The 16,411-nt window shown below is 41.1% G+C and overlaps 2 protein-coding genes across 9 annotated transcripts in view; both read right to left on the bottom strand.

Moving 5' to 3' along the window:
• The window catches only part of mctp2b (multiple C2 domains, transmembrane 2b), a 33,890-nt gene extending 25,291 nt beyond the window's left edge, over positions 1 to 8,599 (bottom strand). For 3 of the 4 annotated variants that reach the window (XM_031848537.1, XM_031848539.1, XM_031848540.1), the window contains exons 1-2: positions 8,472 to 8,599; positions 55 to 616 (exon numbers count right to left, since the gene is read on the bottom strand). In XM_031848537.1, coding sequence (XP_031704397.1) covers positions 55 to 567 — 513 coding nt within the window. In that variant the 5' untranslated portion in view covers positions 568 to 616; positions 8,472 to 8,599. The other variant, XM_031848538.1, reaches the window with a different exon arrangement.
• A 1,460-nt stretch (positions 8,600 to 10,059) lies between these two features.
• Positions 10,060 to 16,411, bottom strand: part of LOC116384161 (myocyte-specific enhancer factor 2A-like) — a 37,477-nt gene continuing 31,125 nt past the window's right edge. For all 5 annotated transcript variants that reach the window (XM_031848606.1, XM_031848604.1, XM_031848605.1 and 2 more), the window contains 3 exons: positions 13,161 to 13,281; positions 12,888 to 12,990; positions 10,060 to 12,062 (listed from right to left, as the gene is read on the bottom strand). In XM_031848606.1, the coding sequence (XP_031704466.1) occupies positions 11,759 to 12,062; positions 12,888 to 12,990; positions 13,161 to 13,281 (528 nt within the window). In that variant the 3' untranslated portion in view covers positions 10,060 to 11,758. The remainder of the gene's footprint in view (positions 12,063 to 12,887; positions 12,991 to 13,160; positions 13,282 to 16,411) is intronic.

Genomic DNA, 16,411 nt, shown 5'->3' with positions numbered 1-16,411 from the left:
CTGATCAGTTGGTTTTTTTATACCGATTCAACATTTCAAGTGCAGAGTCTGTACCTGTGCGCTGTCTTGGGACGCTTCCACAGAGGGGGGGTCTGGGCTGTACACGGTCATCATCTCCGGCAGGGCCAGCTCATCGGGCTCCATGACCCCGGCAGGTCTGTAGTTTGTCTCTGGAGAGCTCTTCTCTTCCACGCAGAGACTGCTGAATGACTGCTGGGAGGAAGCCCACTCCGTGCAGTCTGCAGGCACACTCCTCCCGGCTCCTCCACCAGCTGCTCTCATCATCAGGCCACTCCCCCCTCCTCCCAGGCCTCTAGCAGGCTCGACAAGTGGCGTGGAGGGGCTGCTGTAGGTGGGAGAAGTGTACTGTTGGACCTGCAAGCTGGAGGAGACGGTATCGTACTGCCGCCTCATGTCACGCATGTCGGGAACGGAGGAGCTCATCCGATGGTCCATGGTGTGTTCGAGTTCAACGAGATGCTTGCTCGGGCTCGTCTTGCCTCGCCGGAGGTGTGGCAGCATCTTCTGGCGGAGATGCCGAAGCATGCCCGGCTTCTTGGAGTCCATGATGGGAGGGAGTTTCAGTCGGCGTCTAAGATCTGGACATCACCGGCAGCTAGAGTACAAAAGACAAAGAGGGAGGACAGTAAGTCACTTTCATATCCACAGCTGCAACTGACAAGAGCTGCAATTTATCAGTGTCTGTTTCATGTTCTTACAATTCCACACATTAAAAATTGGCTAAGAAATTCTCAGTCAGACTAAAATATTCTTCTGTTTTTTCCACAAGTAACTCACATGAATTGTTACAAACATGCAATAAAGCTCTAGTAGGTCTTGATCTGCCATCAAATAATTACAACCACTCAAAGGATGACTGTGTGTATGTGGAAATGAAAACAATTTATTTGATTTGAAGGCGACTTAAATCAATAGTGAGACTCTCTGAGATTCTGGGAAATATGCTTACTAATAATATTTGCTTTCTTGCATTTTATATGTGAAGCTAACAGCCAGCGACCGGTTAGCTTAGGTTAGCATAAAGACTGGAAACAGCTAGCCCTTCTCTGTCCAAAAAGGTAACTGAAATCTGCCTCTAAAGTTCATGAATAAACAAGTTATATCTTGTTTATTAAATACGTACATAAACCAAAGTGAAAACCAAAATGAAGTAGTAGTTGAAGGTGGGACTATTTCTTACGCAGGCGTAGAGACTTCCTGCAGTCTCCGCTGGTCGCTTGTCAATGCACTCGGCCAAGAAATAGTCCCACACATAACCCAGCATGAAACCACAAGGTGTCACTTTTCCACTTTTAAACAAATGAGATATAACGTGTATATGAGGTTACCGTTAGCAGTTTCCCCCCCATTTCCAGTCTTTATGCTAAGCTAAGATAAGCTAAACTAAGCTAAGCTTGCTATCTGCATGAGACCGGATCCTCTTTTCATCCAACTCTAGTCAAGAAATGAAATATGCGCATTTTCAATAATATGTAACTATTCCTTTAAGTACTTGAATTGTTTGTGAGTCATTCCTGAAACGTGTGGTCATCACTCCATATGCATCCATAATCACCTTCACTAATACTCAGTGGTTACCTTCACATCAAATCTCTAAGCAATCAACACCTGCTCTCAATTCAGGAACAGATGCTTAGATAACAAGAGTCTGCTGTGATGCTAATGTCAGAATCAGAGCATGCTGCATATTAACAGCAGAAATCACATTATCAGCTCTCGGAATAGAAACTAAAGAGTAAAAAATCAGGAAGGGAACTGGGAGGTAAGGACAATTCTGCAGCAAACATCAATGTAAAGAGTCTGCTGAAAGGTTGATGATCAACTCGTGTTGCCCAAAGACAGTGATAAAATATTAAATCATTGTTCTGGGTCCAATGACAGCAGATTTCAGGAGGACATTTTACCTCTTTGAACTCCATTTCATGCACCCATAAAAGAAAAAGAAAAAAAACTCTTATCAGAAATACAGAACATGCAACACACTGCAGCAACCAGATTAGAACATGTAGTGCTGAAATAAATTCCAATTACTGCAAGGACGTAATCAGTAAAATGTCAGATAATAATATTTTTCACATAGAGACTCTTTTTCACAGCAGACATTTTGACCAGCAGGAACAAGTGTTAATATTAATATGTATAATATTAATATTGCTTCTGTTCCATTCAAGTGTTCAGGTAATTGTCTTAGATTTAAAAGGACACATGACTGTAAAACACTCTGAACACTTCCTGGCAAATGAGCAGCAGTGAACATTATAAAGTACGGTGAGGAGGGTGAAGGATGGTCCAGGGTCTAGAGAGGAAGTCTTTCAATCAGTATCTATGTATTCTCTTACAGTGGGCCACAGACCAGACCATAATTATGATTAGTAAGGGATATGCATAGACTATACTCTCCCTTTGTGTCAAGCATTATAAGTGAAGTCATATAATTATCGTCATTTCATTCCTTCATTAGATGTATGACAACATCAATTCTCTCCTTTGGATGGAGCTGTTTTTTGACCGTGGACCCATAAATAACATACGTTAGTTAGCGAGCAACACACACAATCTGTGGGAAAGACTGCGGACCATCTCGACCGCAAAGGTCCTGAAGATCAGCTGCGTCTTTCAGATGCGACTCATGCAGCCGTATGTAACCTCATTAAAAGAGCATTTCATTCGAAATGAGAGCGGCCACGAAATATACGCACCAGATAGAAACGGCTCCGCCCACTGTCAATCAAAACGAAGCAACCCGTCAACCAACACGGTCGTAACGCCCTAAACTACACCCACAGCATGTGCTGTACTATACGTTGTCATATGTTACATTTATAGCGTGTAGTGTTATAAAGAAAAACTGCAAGGCAAACACGATTGGGAGAATGTGTGTAATATTTAATAACACTGCTAATTGTTTTTTCCCCCTCTAATTAGAAATGACTTTTTTTCATAAACTTACATATCAAAGACAATTTGTGACCTTTGGGTAAATAATGTAGGCTCCACTGAAATGCTCCTACAATCTTTCCAGACCATGAGATGTGGTCGAAAAACTGAGATTGACATGAGATCATCTCGTTCTTACCGTTTTTTTACACTACTGCTGTACATTATGCTGCCTTGTTTATGCAGTAAATACAAAGTGTGTGTGAAGTGTTATTTAAGATTCAGTTAAAAATGTCACTTGTTACTTCATTTGCCACACGAGACTCACAGGTTAGAGCTTTCAGTTAAATCAACACCTATATGTGCTCTCGCAGGTTAAAATAAATACAACGATAGATAGTAAAAAAAAAAAGAAACATATATTTGACTATATTACATGTGACTCGGGGTGACGGAGGAAGTATTTCATGAACTGCTTTGCATTGATTATACTGTGCAGGTATTCTGTCCACTCTTTTCGAGGTTTTCCAAATGGGATTATCGGTAGAAACATGGCGTGACTGAGCCACTACAATGTCTTTTATGGCTCGTTGTTCCTGAAACGGTGTGTGTGTATTCAGCTGACTCATCAGTCATGCATTCACAGTTCACTCACTGCAGCGTCACTCCCATTATCTAAAACAATCTATTTTAAAATGAGATGACCAAACAAACAAACAAACAAACAGGTATACAAAGCAGCCGGTGCATATTGTGATGTGGCATTAATGCTTTAAAGCTGTCATCTCTGCAGCTGATCCCTGCCATACAAACAGCAGCAGTACCTGCCCAAGAGCTGCTGCTGACGAAACCTGATCTTGTAAAGCAACGGCCCCCATAAGCCTCTTACTGGCCTCACACTATGCGTCGCCATTAACTGCGGCCATGTTATCAGCTGGTACGCTGAAGTGGAGGAAGGGAAGGCGGCGAGGTGGCAGATTAAAGAACCAGAGAAGAATCAGTGTTTACAAAACACGCAGAGATGATGCCAAGAAGTGAAATCTCAGACACTGATAGCAAAGTACAGCATAAACAGAGTTTCACTGAAATATGTTTTAGATTTTAGTATGCACAGTTAGAGGTGGGCTGAAGTATTTCCCCCAGGATTTAGTCTACAACCACTTATCTCTATATCTAGTTTGGAGAAAATTAGAAATATAAGGACTCAGATATACCAAATTCGGAATCTTCCAGCCTGACCCAAATACAAGGATCAGATGGATCGCTGACAGCGTGAGAGAGGAAAAAGGATGATGGCCACTGACAGCAGCGCGGTTATTCAAGTGACGGTCGACTGAGAGGAAAAATGTGTCTAAAGTAAACAAATTTGTCGTGATCTACCTGTCCACTCGTGTTTCAACAGACACAGTCTTGAAAGGTTTACGACATTCTGAGGTTTGAGTCAACTTTAAACTTTAAAGCCACAGTGAAATTGAATATATTTTTTTTGGGGGAGTATTCTCATATCAAAATCCCTCTTTTTTTTAAGTGCAAAATATGAAACTGTTTTTGACGACTCATCTTGAACTCAGGGGCAGTTACATGAATGTACCCAATTAAATGTAATTTGGGGTGACAAGCTATTCCCCATCCATCACATAAAGACTCACTGGAGCTCGTAGGTAGCGGAGCGATCTATGAGGAGGAGGTGTGTATTTGGATTTCAGTTGGCAAAAACTTTGTTTACATTTCCAAACAATGTGGCTGAGGTCTGATATATGAATTTCACCCACATCCTGCACAGCCTGATCTAACAACACAGATGAAGGAGGTGCGTATCAAGAGATCTGTATCTCTCTAGAGCTCCATATTCACTACTTTTGTGATCCAATCACAACTGACGGATTCGAGTGTAGCAGAGGGCCTTCTGTCCGCCACAGTGCCGTCTTTGATACTACCACTGGAGTTGGAATATTGTCAAAATCCCAAAAAAAAAAAATAGCAGCTTTAAAGCATCTCTAATCAATAAATGTTCTATTTACAATGGAGCAAATGAGGATGTGTTAAATGAATGTGGCTGCTCATGGTGACAACTGAAGACATTTTTACCCAACGCAGAACTACGTTGTGTGAAAGCATCGGCCGCAGCAGGAAGCTGTTTTTAGGAAGGAAACGCTAACGGCCCACTTTACCCGTTACCTGCCCAGAGCCCAACAACAGACAGGCATTATCAAAAAGGAGAGTGTATATTTGACAGGTGAGAAATAATAGGACAAATACATGATAATGTTGCTCTGGGTCAGCTGAGTGTGTGAAGAAGTGCACCACATCAACATTATAAAGGTTTCAATATGCCAATGTTGTAGCTTGTTTACGCTACACCCCAAGTGGCCAAAACAATCAATGAATGCAGGTTTAAGGTTTAACCTTCACTGGCTCTAAAACATGGCTCTAACCAACATCTTTCTGTACTCAATAAAGTGTTCATGTTCTGTTCAACCTTTCATTAGATTTTTTGACAACAGCAGGTAATTGAGACAGGATTTAAAGTGATGAAGCCTGGGGCACACAATTGTTGTTTTTTCCATATTAAAACTATTAAATATAGCCATGATTCTTCTACTGCTATTTTGAATAACTGTGTGATTAGTTCGGACCAATGCCACGGTGACCTGGTAATTCAGAAAAGGAGCCCCGAAAGGAGCGCCAGTCTGTAGTTCCAGTTTGAAAACAAGACATTGGAATGTCTTTTACCCGGTCCCAGTCAAACCAGTTAAAAAAAACATTCCAACAGGGTGTACATACATATCCTACATATCTCCGCGTCGTTGCATTTTTGTTTGCAGGGTGTTTCGCTACTCACACTCAGAGCATCTTACAATCAACTTATATTAAACTATAGTTTAATATAAGTTGATAGGATCAACAGAAAAGAGGTCAAAGTCAAACTAAGCAAAGTGGAGAAACGTTTAGCAGATGTTTTAGCTGGTTTGGTTACCGACCTAGACTGTAGTGCTTAGTGCTCTGTACACTGCAGAGTCAAACAATCAATAAATCATAAGTCCCAACATCCTTCACAGCCCGGTTATGGACTTTCACACCAGCTAGAAGGATTAACAGAGAGCATCATGGGAGCACAAGATGACCACAGTAACCATGTGTACCGTACTACTGGAGCGTCACTGGACCTTTGTTTTGACTAGAAAATGAGCTAAACTGAAACTGTGTAACGTAGATGTGGTCCCAAAAAGATTAACAGTCCACTGCTGATAAAGCAGGGCCCTGGTGTAAGTATGTGATGGAGATATACAACCAGATGGCCACACAGCTGACTGGGCAATATTATTCATTTGAACTGCCAGTCAAGCCAGAGGCGGGGGGGGGTCAGCCAGACTTAACCTGGACTAAGCAGATACTATGTGAATGCACAGACTCCACAGCTGGCCGGTCAGAAAAGCCTCCATTCCAATTTGTTAATGGGGAGAACTACACTTTCAGCAAATCCTGATTTAAAATGTGTGATCTTTTTCCAAGTTTAATTGGCAAATTCGGTCCTCTTCCAGAGCAGACCAGCCAGCCCAATCCGTGGACTTGTGAAGACTGTGACGCAAAAAAAGGACGGCCAAGGTCGAGGTGACGCTGTCGAGGCATCCATCCTTTCTGCAGACAACCTTGTCCGGAGAGCCCGTCTCACTGACCTCCCTCGCATCACATTTTAGTCGTTTATCTGACTCTCTTACGTAAAGAGAAACTAGATTTGGTCTCGTAGATCGGGACGTACGAGCAGCCAGGGGCGCAGAGCTCCAAAAGGTCTCGGCGTTAAACAAACACGGCCTTAAACCGAACACGATAATGGATGAAACAACTTATGAAGGAAAACACAAAATGACCACGACTATATAGTGCTGTGAAGTAACTAAGCTAAAAAAAAAAAGAAAGTAAGCATGCTAATAGCATCTGTTGATTGTATAAAGTGACGGAAATATATTACATGGGAGCAGGACAGAAGAGAACAAACACACACCAGGTACATAAAAAATCATATTCTGTACAAAAAAAAAAAAAAGAGGTGTATAATTCTATGTAATAAAATGATATATTATGACATGCATCCACTCATAATACGCATTACTGAGGTACTGGAACATAAACTGAAAATATATACATTTGGGTCTGTATTGCCACCAATCTTTGTGGGAAAATGATGAGCTTCTGCATGCGGCCAGCTCCTCAGCCACTGTTATTACACGTGCAGGAGCAGGCTGACACATGTAAGAACACCATGCCTGTCTACTGCATTTCTACTCCCATTCATATATAGGGTCACCACCATTCCAATATAGAAAGACACAGATTTTTACTGATAGAAAATCGGATGGTAGCATTGTAAAGTGATACTGGCTTAATCCGTTGTTAAACACAACTTTTTCTTTTAGAGACCTAAAGATGAACAAGCAAGCACTTTGTCTGCCTAAAATGGATGGATTTGAAATGACCTCTGTGTGAATTCTCATTGTGATAACAAATAATAGATAATTCTATACAAAACTGATAAGGTAGCAATTATAAAGACCTCGTTGCTTCTGTGGTGTTATTTTCTCAGTTTGTTGGGACAAGTTGAGCAACCGCATCACAGCCCTGTCAGAACAAGACAAGAAGCTATTTCCTGAAAATCTTTCACAGCGGGTAGTTTCCACACTTTGATAAGTGGACGGCTGAAGCTTACTGCAGAACACACACAACCCAAAAAAACCCCAAAAAAAAACAAACTCTCGCTTCAATGAAAAATCAAGAGTTCCACTGGATTTCAAACTTGTGTTTGTCAGTCTGGTGGTTTCAAGTGTTTGTACGCTGCATAAACAAGACACGTGGGTTTATAATATCATGGAAACACCCTCTTTAAGTTGACAAAGACGTTAGTGAAAGTTGGTTATTTAACCTAGAAATTCTTCGAAAATGAATCCTGTAGACGGCACCTTGAAACGCCACAGTATCCACGCACTGCCTGCAAAAGTGACCCGCTGCTCCCTAAGAAAAGACCAGACCAGTCTCCATGTAAAACAAATCTTGAATTTGATATTATCCTGCTCATCCGAAAATATTATTGATATTAATGCATCTCAAAATCTTAAGTGAGTCGATGGGGGGTAAAAACATTGACATCAAACGTCACTGGTGCAACTTCTCGCTGCGTCCATCGTGTCTTACTGGAGACCTGGTGGTCCAGACCAGCCTATCTTCTATTCAAAAAAGTTGTTTGTTTATTCTTGTCGACATGGAAACTTAAAAAAATATCCTGTTGCGCAAGTTTTGCAATTCGGTGCATGGATTGCCAAAACCAAACAGAACATTGTTTAAACATCATGCCTCTTTCCATACACATGTAAGCAGGAGCTCCCACGAGGTTACAGGTACTTCAATGTTACAAGGAGTTCAAATGGGGTCTCCGAGGCTTCTCACCTGTCCGCCGGAAATGTTTCCGGACAGGAAGGAGGCTCACCCGACGAGCCCCACGGAAAAGACCGCCACAGGTAACTAAACTCCTTACCTTCCTGCTTCCCCCTAGAAAAACAAAGTACTGGTTGAACTTGTACCTTTTTCCCCGCTGTTAAGAGCCTCTGACGACTGTTTTCTCTTTCACCTCATGCCTGCTAAACATTGGGGTTAGAAAAACGATTCCGCTCCGACCATCGATCGTGATATGTGGCTTTGCTAGACTTCCTCCTCTCCGTGGGAGCGTCAACACAGCAAAGCAGACTCACCCTCTGTTAGATTAAGACCTTCAAAATAAAAGCCCTGCCCACAAGCACGTGCACCACATATAAATAATATAAATAAAACTCAAGAAAGATGTGAAAATGGAGATAATTCGAGTAGGCTGAAGCTTAGCTTTTCAAAGGAAATTATTGTATATTATCATACAATTGGCCTAATGCACTGCATGTTTTGTACAAGTTTGTGCTATTTAACTTTACCATAGTTTACTTTAAAAGTAAAACCATTTGTCCTATTGATATGTCCACCATGAATACCCCCCTCAAAAAAATCCTTCATTTTATTTGCTAAACTTATTTCTAGAGCACTCTTGTGGCTCACACAACCTTATCCTTTTCTCAAACAGCTGTTTTGCTCCCATCATTCCCATTAACCTTGGCACATTTAATCCCTCCACCTCAGTGTACTGAGTGAATGAGGCCTTGCCCTGCATGGTTTTCTCTTTATCTGAACTAGTATAATCCCGTTGCTGTTAGCATTAAAGTGTGTGCTTTAATCACTGACCACTGTGCCAAATGTATAACAGACATACAATCGTATCAAATAATATTCTGTCGGACTATTTATTTCATCGGTGCTGCTTGAGGAAAAAAATTAATTACTTGTCTTTTCTCCGAGACTCACAACCAATCTCTATACCCACTATCCTGGATCATCATTTATTCGTGGCAGTGAATGAGCCATAATGCCACCAGACAGATTACACATTACACCTCACACATCAAACTGCCACCGCGTGTTCTGAATCCTCAACCTCTCACTCCTTTTATATCTTAACTCTTGATGGGTAAATGGTCTGTACTTTTCTAATCTTCCGACCATGCTTTAACACTACTTGTCACCATTCACCCTACCATGCAATGTGCCACCTGCCCCTCAGGACTGTAACATTCATACCCATACGGGAGCAATTTGAGGTTTAGTGTCTTGCCCAAGGCCACGTCGGCATTGGACTAGCGGCGCCAGGGGTCGAACTGCCAACCCTCTGATTGAAGGAGTACCCTGCTCTTCCACTGAGCCACAGTCACCCCTGATACACGTGGCTTAAAGCAGATGTGATTTATACAGATATCAGAGCAGCCGATACATCCTCAGTGAACTACATAGTTCCTGTCTGTTGGCAGCAGGCTATTGTAGTCTTAACAATCAAATCCTGTACATACTGATGTTATTAATGTCTCCTTCCTGTGTTTAAACGGCCAAATTGACACACAACAGAGAACTTCTTTTCTGTTTTCTCGTCTCATTCTTGCATTCCCATGAACCACCATGACTTCCTCTAAGTCGGAATTTGCACCACTGCATTTGTCACAACATTTTCTATTTAGGGTCACCGCTGCTTCTGGCACATCCAGATACCAGACGCCTTTGTTTAAAGGCTGGTATCATTAAAATACTCCATTGCTTATGAAATGACATTGCCTTTCTTACTGTAATTGTTCATGAACTCAAGTGAATGTGCTACAAAACTTTCCCTCTGCTCTTTTTGTCTCTACCTTTCTGTCCACGCTATCATTCATTGGAGCCGCTGTGGTTACTTGCAGCTTTTGCACTCCTCACCGCATGTGGTGCCTCGTACTTTCCCACAAGTTCCATTTTATCAGAGTCAATCAGGAACTGTTCAGTCACACAACCGTTCAGTATATTCCCATCTCCAAGAACCTCAGGACGTTTTATTTCTCCAACCTATCCCTTAGCACTCATACATTGTAATTGTCTTAATCTTTATTATAAAAACAATGCATTGAAGTCAAATAAGAAGAAACACATCCCAACCCTGTAAATACTCATCAGGTATGGACTTCTGTTCAAATGTCCTTTTGTTTGCTTCTTTAAGTTTAAATCCTTCATCTTACCTTTAAATACACACTAGAGGAGGTAAGCTCATGCACAAACGCGCATGACATAAGTGCAACTTTTCTACTTGCGTGTTTCGCTTTTGTTAATGTGACATGAGATTCCTTCTGCAATTGAGATTTCATCATGTCCCGTATGAGCTCATGTGTCCTCACCTAACTTTATCAGTTGGGCCAGATTCGGGCCAGATTCGGCCCTGCTGAGGCTGTCGGACAAAATCGGAAAGTTTTATCAGTTTCATTTGCATCTTTCTCTTTGATAATATACGTCCCTTCTGTAAAACAACTTCTGAAGAGCTAGATTTGTTTTGCCCATTAATAAAAAGTATTTTCTAGAGTGCAATCTACTTTTGTTGGTTTCACAAAACAGGTGAAACGTCGAGAGACACTTGATGAGGAAAGAAAGGACAATCAACACTTTGTAAATGTTTGAATCATCCACAAAAATAGACTTTTGTAAAATCTGTTGGAGGTGTCATATTTCACCCAGGCAGATACAATAGGCAGACCAACAATATATAGTTACACCAAAAGTGATATATATATTAACGATAGTATATACAAAACAATAACGACATATTTGGGTAGCACACACCGAACAAGTGTCCATGGCTTTCAGTTTGAAATCTGAATGAAATATTGTCTTATTCTGTGCACAATATAAAAACAAACAACATAAAAACAGCATACTGCTTTGGCTGATATAAATAAGTGTTTTTATAAAGAGGAGACGCAGGGATGATAGGGAGGGAGTATTGCTTTCACGTTAGACTTGTTCAATGTTTGAAACCCTGAGAAGATCAGAAATGAATTGGGTGACACCCAGTGGGAGACATCCAGAAGCACTTCACTGCTTTACCATCATAGTCCTGAAGCCATGAGACTGACAGACAACACTAGTCTCACCATTCTTCTGTGTGCAGTACTGTATCCCACTGGATGATAATAATACAATGACAGATTGTACTGCAATTGGACCCACAATAAAAGTCTGTGATGCTTGAATGATGAATATTCGAAAAGGACGGCATGTCATGTTTTAAGTACGATTTTGTGAAAGATGATGAGATGATTCCGACGGATCCAGAATTTTCACGCTAATTTCACTCAACCCTTCTGAAAAATCTCAACACCAAATAAAAAAGATAACTTAAGAGAAATAACAGAACACATCAATCCACATATCATTTTGCATAACAGTGTCCCTCCTGTGTTTGGCCCGGCGTTGTGTCGCCCTGTGACTGCAGGGTCTATGTCACCCAGCTGTCCATCCGCATTCGTTTGACCGTCTGACCCTCCCTGCCCTCTGACCGACTCACAGGGTGGAAGTCTAGCCGATGCTGCTCCTCCCGGTCGCTGCCACCCTCGTGGGAGCTGCAGGAGGAGCTGATGCTGTCTGCAGGAGACCTCCCCATCTCTGCTCTGGTGGATGAGTGGGGATGAGCATGGGTCATGTACCCTGATTGGCTGAGGTGGTTGCGGGGTGGGGAGATTGGCTCGGCTTTGATGTTGACGTTGTGGTTGGTGCTGATGGAGAGATTGGGGCCTCCAGACCTTTACAGAAGGAGGGACAGAGGGAGAGGATGATTTAAGGCTGTGACCGTGGAGTAATGGCGACGTCTACTGGTCAAAGTAACAGGTCCGTCGACAGAAAAAGAGAGCTTTTCTTATCTGGTTGGCTAATGTTGACACTTGTCCAGTAGTGGAATATTTACTCAGGTACTGTGCTTACCGGTAAGTACGAATTTGAGGTACTTGTACTTAGCATTTGTTTTTTTAATGTTACTTTATGTTTCAGTTTCACAACAACCAAAAGGCAAATATTTAACTTTTACTCCACTTTGTTTATTAGATAAGAGGAGTTTTGATTTCACAAATAAAAAATATGAGCTAATAAGATACTATCTATTTTAATAGAGTAAACAACCCATCTTGCAGTGCATCAAGAGGTTAAAATGTGCCACCTTGCCCAAATACTTGCCCAAATACTTAATTAATGCATTAGCAAAAATCTAATAATGCAACTTAACTAAAACCCTCCTTTCAGTTTTACATTTTTCTATAATTTGTAATTGACTTTTTACAGTGTCATATTGCTACTTAAATTTAAGTCAAGGATCTAAATACATCCTCCTCCACCGAACTTGTCAGTGTGAAGTTGCCATCAGTAGCCAATCACTTGACAAAATGTCAGACTTATTACTTAATTCAGTAGCCATTCTCTTCGTCACATTAAATCTTTGTCCTCTCATGTTTATCTGTTTTGTTCATATATGTCAGGCGATTTTAACGTAGTGTAAATAGACTGTGTTAAACTGTGAGTCTGTAAACATGTTATCCGTCATTAAGAGATAAAGGCTAACTGTGTCAGGTACTTACCCTAGTGAGCCCAGCTGTTGTTGCTGCCAGGCCGTCATGGAGCCCAAAGAGGGGCCTGCAGGGCAGCTGAAGCCCGACAGGTCTGCACTGTTCAGGGAGTAATCTAAGAGGAGACATGAGAGCATGATAGCACACAGAGTGGTTAAGAATAGCTGATCAAACCTTCCATTAAATAATAAATAATGGAAAACAGCAACATTGCAATGTCTTGGGGACCTCGGGGGCTACACTAATGACAGCAACACAGCACAAATTCTAATAATCATCAGGTACCGTTGTTGTAGGCAGAGCTGATGCCGCAGTAGACCAGACTCTGGTGAGGCAGACTGGGGGTGTTGATGGAGACCACCGGGGTGGACAGAGACTGACTGGACTGACTCTGCCTCTGGTTACTCTGGAAATACATAAAAACACATACAGTAAGTATATTCATTCAAGTCTAAACATCTGTCTTCTCTCCGTCTGTTGCTTTTCTGTGCTTAGATTGATGCTTTTTTTGTACAGTGGATGGCATGCAGCTGAACATGGTCTGTGACGCCCTATTTCAACCACATGATGGCAGTATACATTGATTTTCCAAGGGAGTCTTTCGAAAGCAAGGGAGAACTACTTCGCCTTCAAAAAAAAAAAAAAAAAAAAAAAAAAAAAAACTGGCAACATCAACTTATTCTGTGCTTATTTATTTAATTAATTTCCCAGAATGCCCCCAACTTGTGTTCAGTGTCTTGCTCATGAAAACGCTACACAGGACACTTGATGGATGCTGAATGTTTTTGCATTACTAAAAGTCAATCAGACATTCACTAACCTGCCACGTTCTTTAAATACAATCTTATCCTCTAAATTACGTATTTCAATGTTGAGCAGTCTTGCACTTCAACTGGTCGCAATCTTATTAGAGACTTGTGATCAGGCCTACTGCTGCAACCTCAGTGCTAATTTACTTGATTGAGTGTTTTAACAATTAATACTACACCCCCCCCCCCCAACACACACACACACACACACACACACACAAAAAATTCCAGCAGGCAATTCATTCTAAATCCGTCACAGTCTCAAATTAAGCTAGAGCCCAATTTGGTTTGGCATACTTCATGCTGGTAAAGCTGCTCTTTAACTTGACACATTCTAACAGTCATTAGAAGTTTCGTGTTGTTACTCTCTGGGCTGTTGCCGTTCCAGCCTGATAATGTCAGCAATGACGTCACCCTGAATGAGGTCATTCACTGCTGTACACATGCACAAACGGTGGGTTAACCAACTGATACATGCCTAAAACTAACAAGCTTAAAAATGTGCTAACCCCATCTAACTGTCTGGAACATTACATTATGTTTCCTTCCCTTTTCCATGTGTTATCGGTGGTATCCCTGTCACTATGAGTGACAAATGCCGTAGCATAGAATCCAAGTTCGTGCCAACACTGTAATGATGATGGTTAACACACGAGGCCTAAGAAGAAATCAGACCCGCTCAGTTATTTACTGCTTTAAAGAAACACAATGAACAAATTAAAAAGAAACTGCAATATAATAGTTGTTTCTTGCCTGTTTGTGCAAAACACAAACAGCACACAGAGCATTCTGTTCACACTTGCATGCACACACATCATAGTGGAGGAAGTGAAAAGCAGTTTCAAAATGATCAAAGAGTCGAGTTGCTATCTGAGCACAACTAGACATCTTTCACAGCAGCGAATGGAAAGCAGAAACAAATACATGTCATCATCTGAGCAGCTACCGCCCTCTTCTTTTGGTTTGAACCTTGTGAAAATATTAGCATGCTGTCATTTATGGTTTTGTTGCATGTTTCAACTGCATGCCACGTGTCAACCCTTAAAAGTTGGTATTTCACACTCTTGCACAAGTGAAAAATACCATGCTGGCTGCTAAGTGCTCCTGCAAACAGAATAGCTGTTAATTATTTGTCATCCAGTGATCAACAGTAATCACCTCAGAAAGAGAGAGGATGAGGAATTATGACGATTAATAAATATGTAATAACATTGACTTATTTCTGTAGAGACAGTGTTAACAGATGGCATGAAAGGATGTGTATTCATTTATAACTTCTTCACCTGAAATTAAGTTGGAGCATATTTTATTAATACTAATAACTATCCCGAAATTAATCTTAATGAAAAGGCTGTTAAGGTTACATATGAAGTGCTTTCAATTTGTAAATGTTTAAGTCTGTAAATTCTCAAAAAGTGAAAAAAAAATCCTCTCCTCATACACACAAAAAACTTTGATATTATTTGAACATCTTTTTTATATCAACAGGAGAAGTAAGAAATGCTGTCCTTTTACTGATGGATCACTGCAAAAATGTAAACAGCCAGCAGAGTAATGGAGCCGTTTGGTCACCATAGTAAAGAGAATAAAAAAAAGTCAATTTTCTTTTTCCACTGTTTGCTAATCGTTACATCATGTTTCAGCATAGTGTGGGAGGGAAGGGCAACAGTAAGGGAGTTAAGGGCAAATCAATAACTTCAATAGCCCAGCTCAGCTGCTGAATGCACAATCTGAAGGAAGGAAGAAAGACTCAAGACTCTGAAGACTCCTTCTACATTCTCCAGAGCAGGGAGTCACCAAACCATGAACTCGGTTAGATTTCATGCATCTAATCAGAGAAACCTCTTGCACTGTACCACTTTTTTAAGGTGTTTATTAGTGCCACAATTTGAAAGAAGAATAGAATGTACCAGCATGTTATTTTTTGCATTTGAGTTCTTGTGGTTCTGATTCTTCACCTGACTTGAGCCTCAACAGAGAGTCTGCACTCCCTGTGAATGGATGAGTTGGCAGCCTACTTGAAATATCATCAGTCTTTTTGTGTGTCCACCCTGTTGCCTTCCAAAATAAATTTTACCGTAAATGACAGGATGTTTGTACCTTTCGCCAAAATGCATCATTTTACTTTAAACAGTTCTTTAGGATAGAGATAAATTCAATCTGGCATAAAGATCATGGGGAGTGGTCCGTCTCTGTGAACAATCAGTGGCGACGCATTGTGTGTAAAGGGAAAAAAAAACGAACACACAATTAACAAACTGATTCTTGTGGTCTTTCTGCAAATGCTAGCAGAGGCTACAGAGATCATGGTATCTCCATAATATAAAAGATACTACACAAGACGCACCAGATTTTCTCAGTTAGTGGTGGTAAAGTGCTGTAAAGGGTAGTAACACACCAATAAAAGAGGAGAGGAAGACTGTAAGCTGATGTAAACAATGCAGCCAACAGAGTTGTGCATCTGCAGCTGAGAAGTGCAACATTTTTATAAGGTGGTAGCTTAGTATGCGTCAACTTGTTTCTGTGATTTGCTGCCCCCTAGTGGCCACACAAATGATGCAGCTTTAAGTATTGTTGTATTAACAACAAGCCTCAAAAAGAGTGTTTCGTCAAAGAGTGCCAAAAAATGTATTAACTATCACTGCCTGCCATTAAGACTTGTGTTGAGGTCCTAAATACAACACACACACACACACACACACACACACACACACACACACACACACA

This window comes from Anarrhichthys ocellatus, unplaced genomic scaffold, assembly GCF_004355925.1.
Source record: "Anarrhichthys ocellatus isolate YVR2014 unplaced genomic scaffold, GSC_Weel_1.0 scaffold8, whole genome shotgun sequence".
NCBI lineage: Eukaryota > Metazoa > Chordata > Actinopteri > Perciformes > Anarhichadidae > Anarrhichthys > Anarrhichthys ocellatus.
Note: the sequence above shows the minus strand (reverse complement) of the source record. Positions and strands in the feature narration are given on the sequence as shown.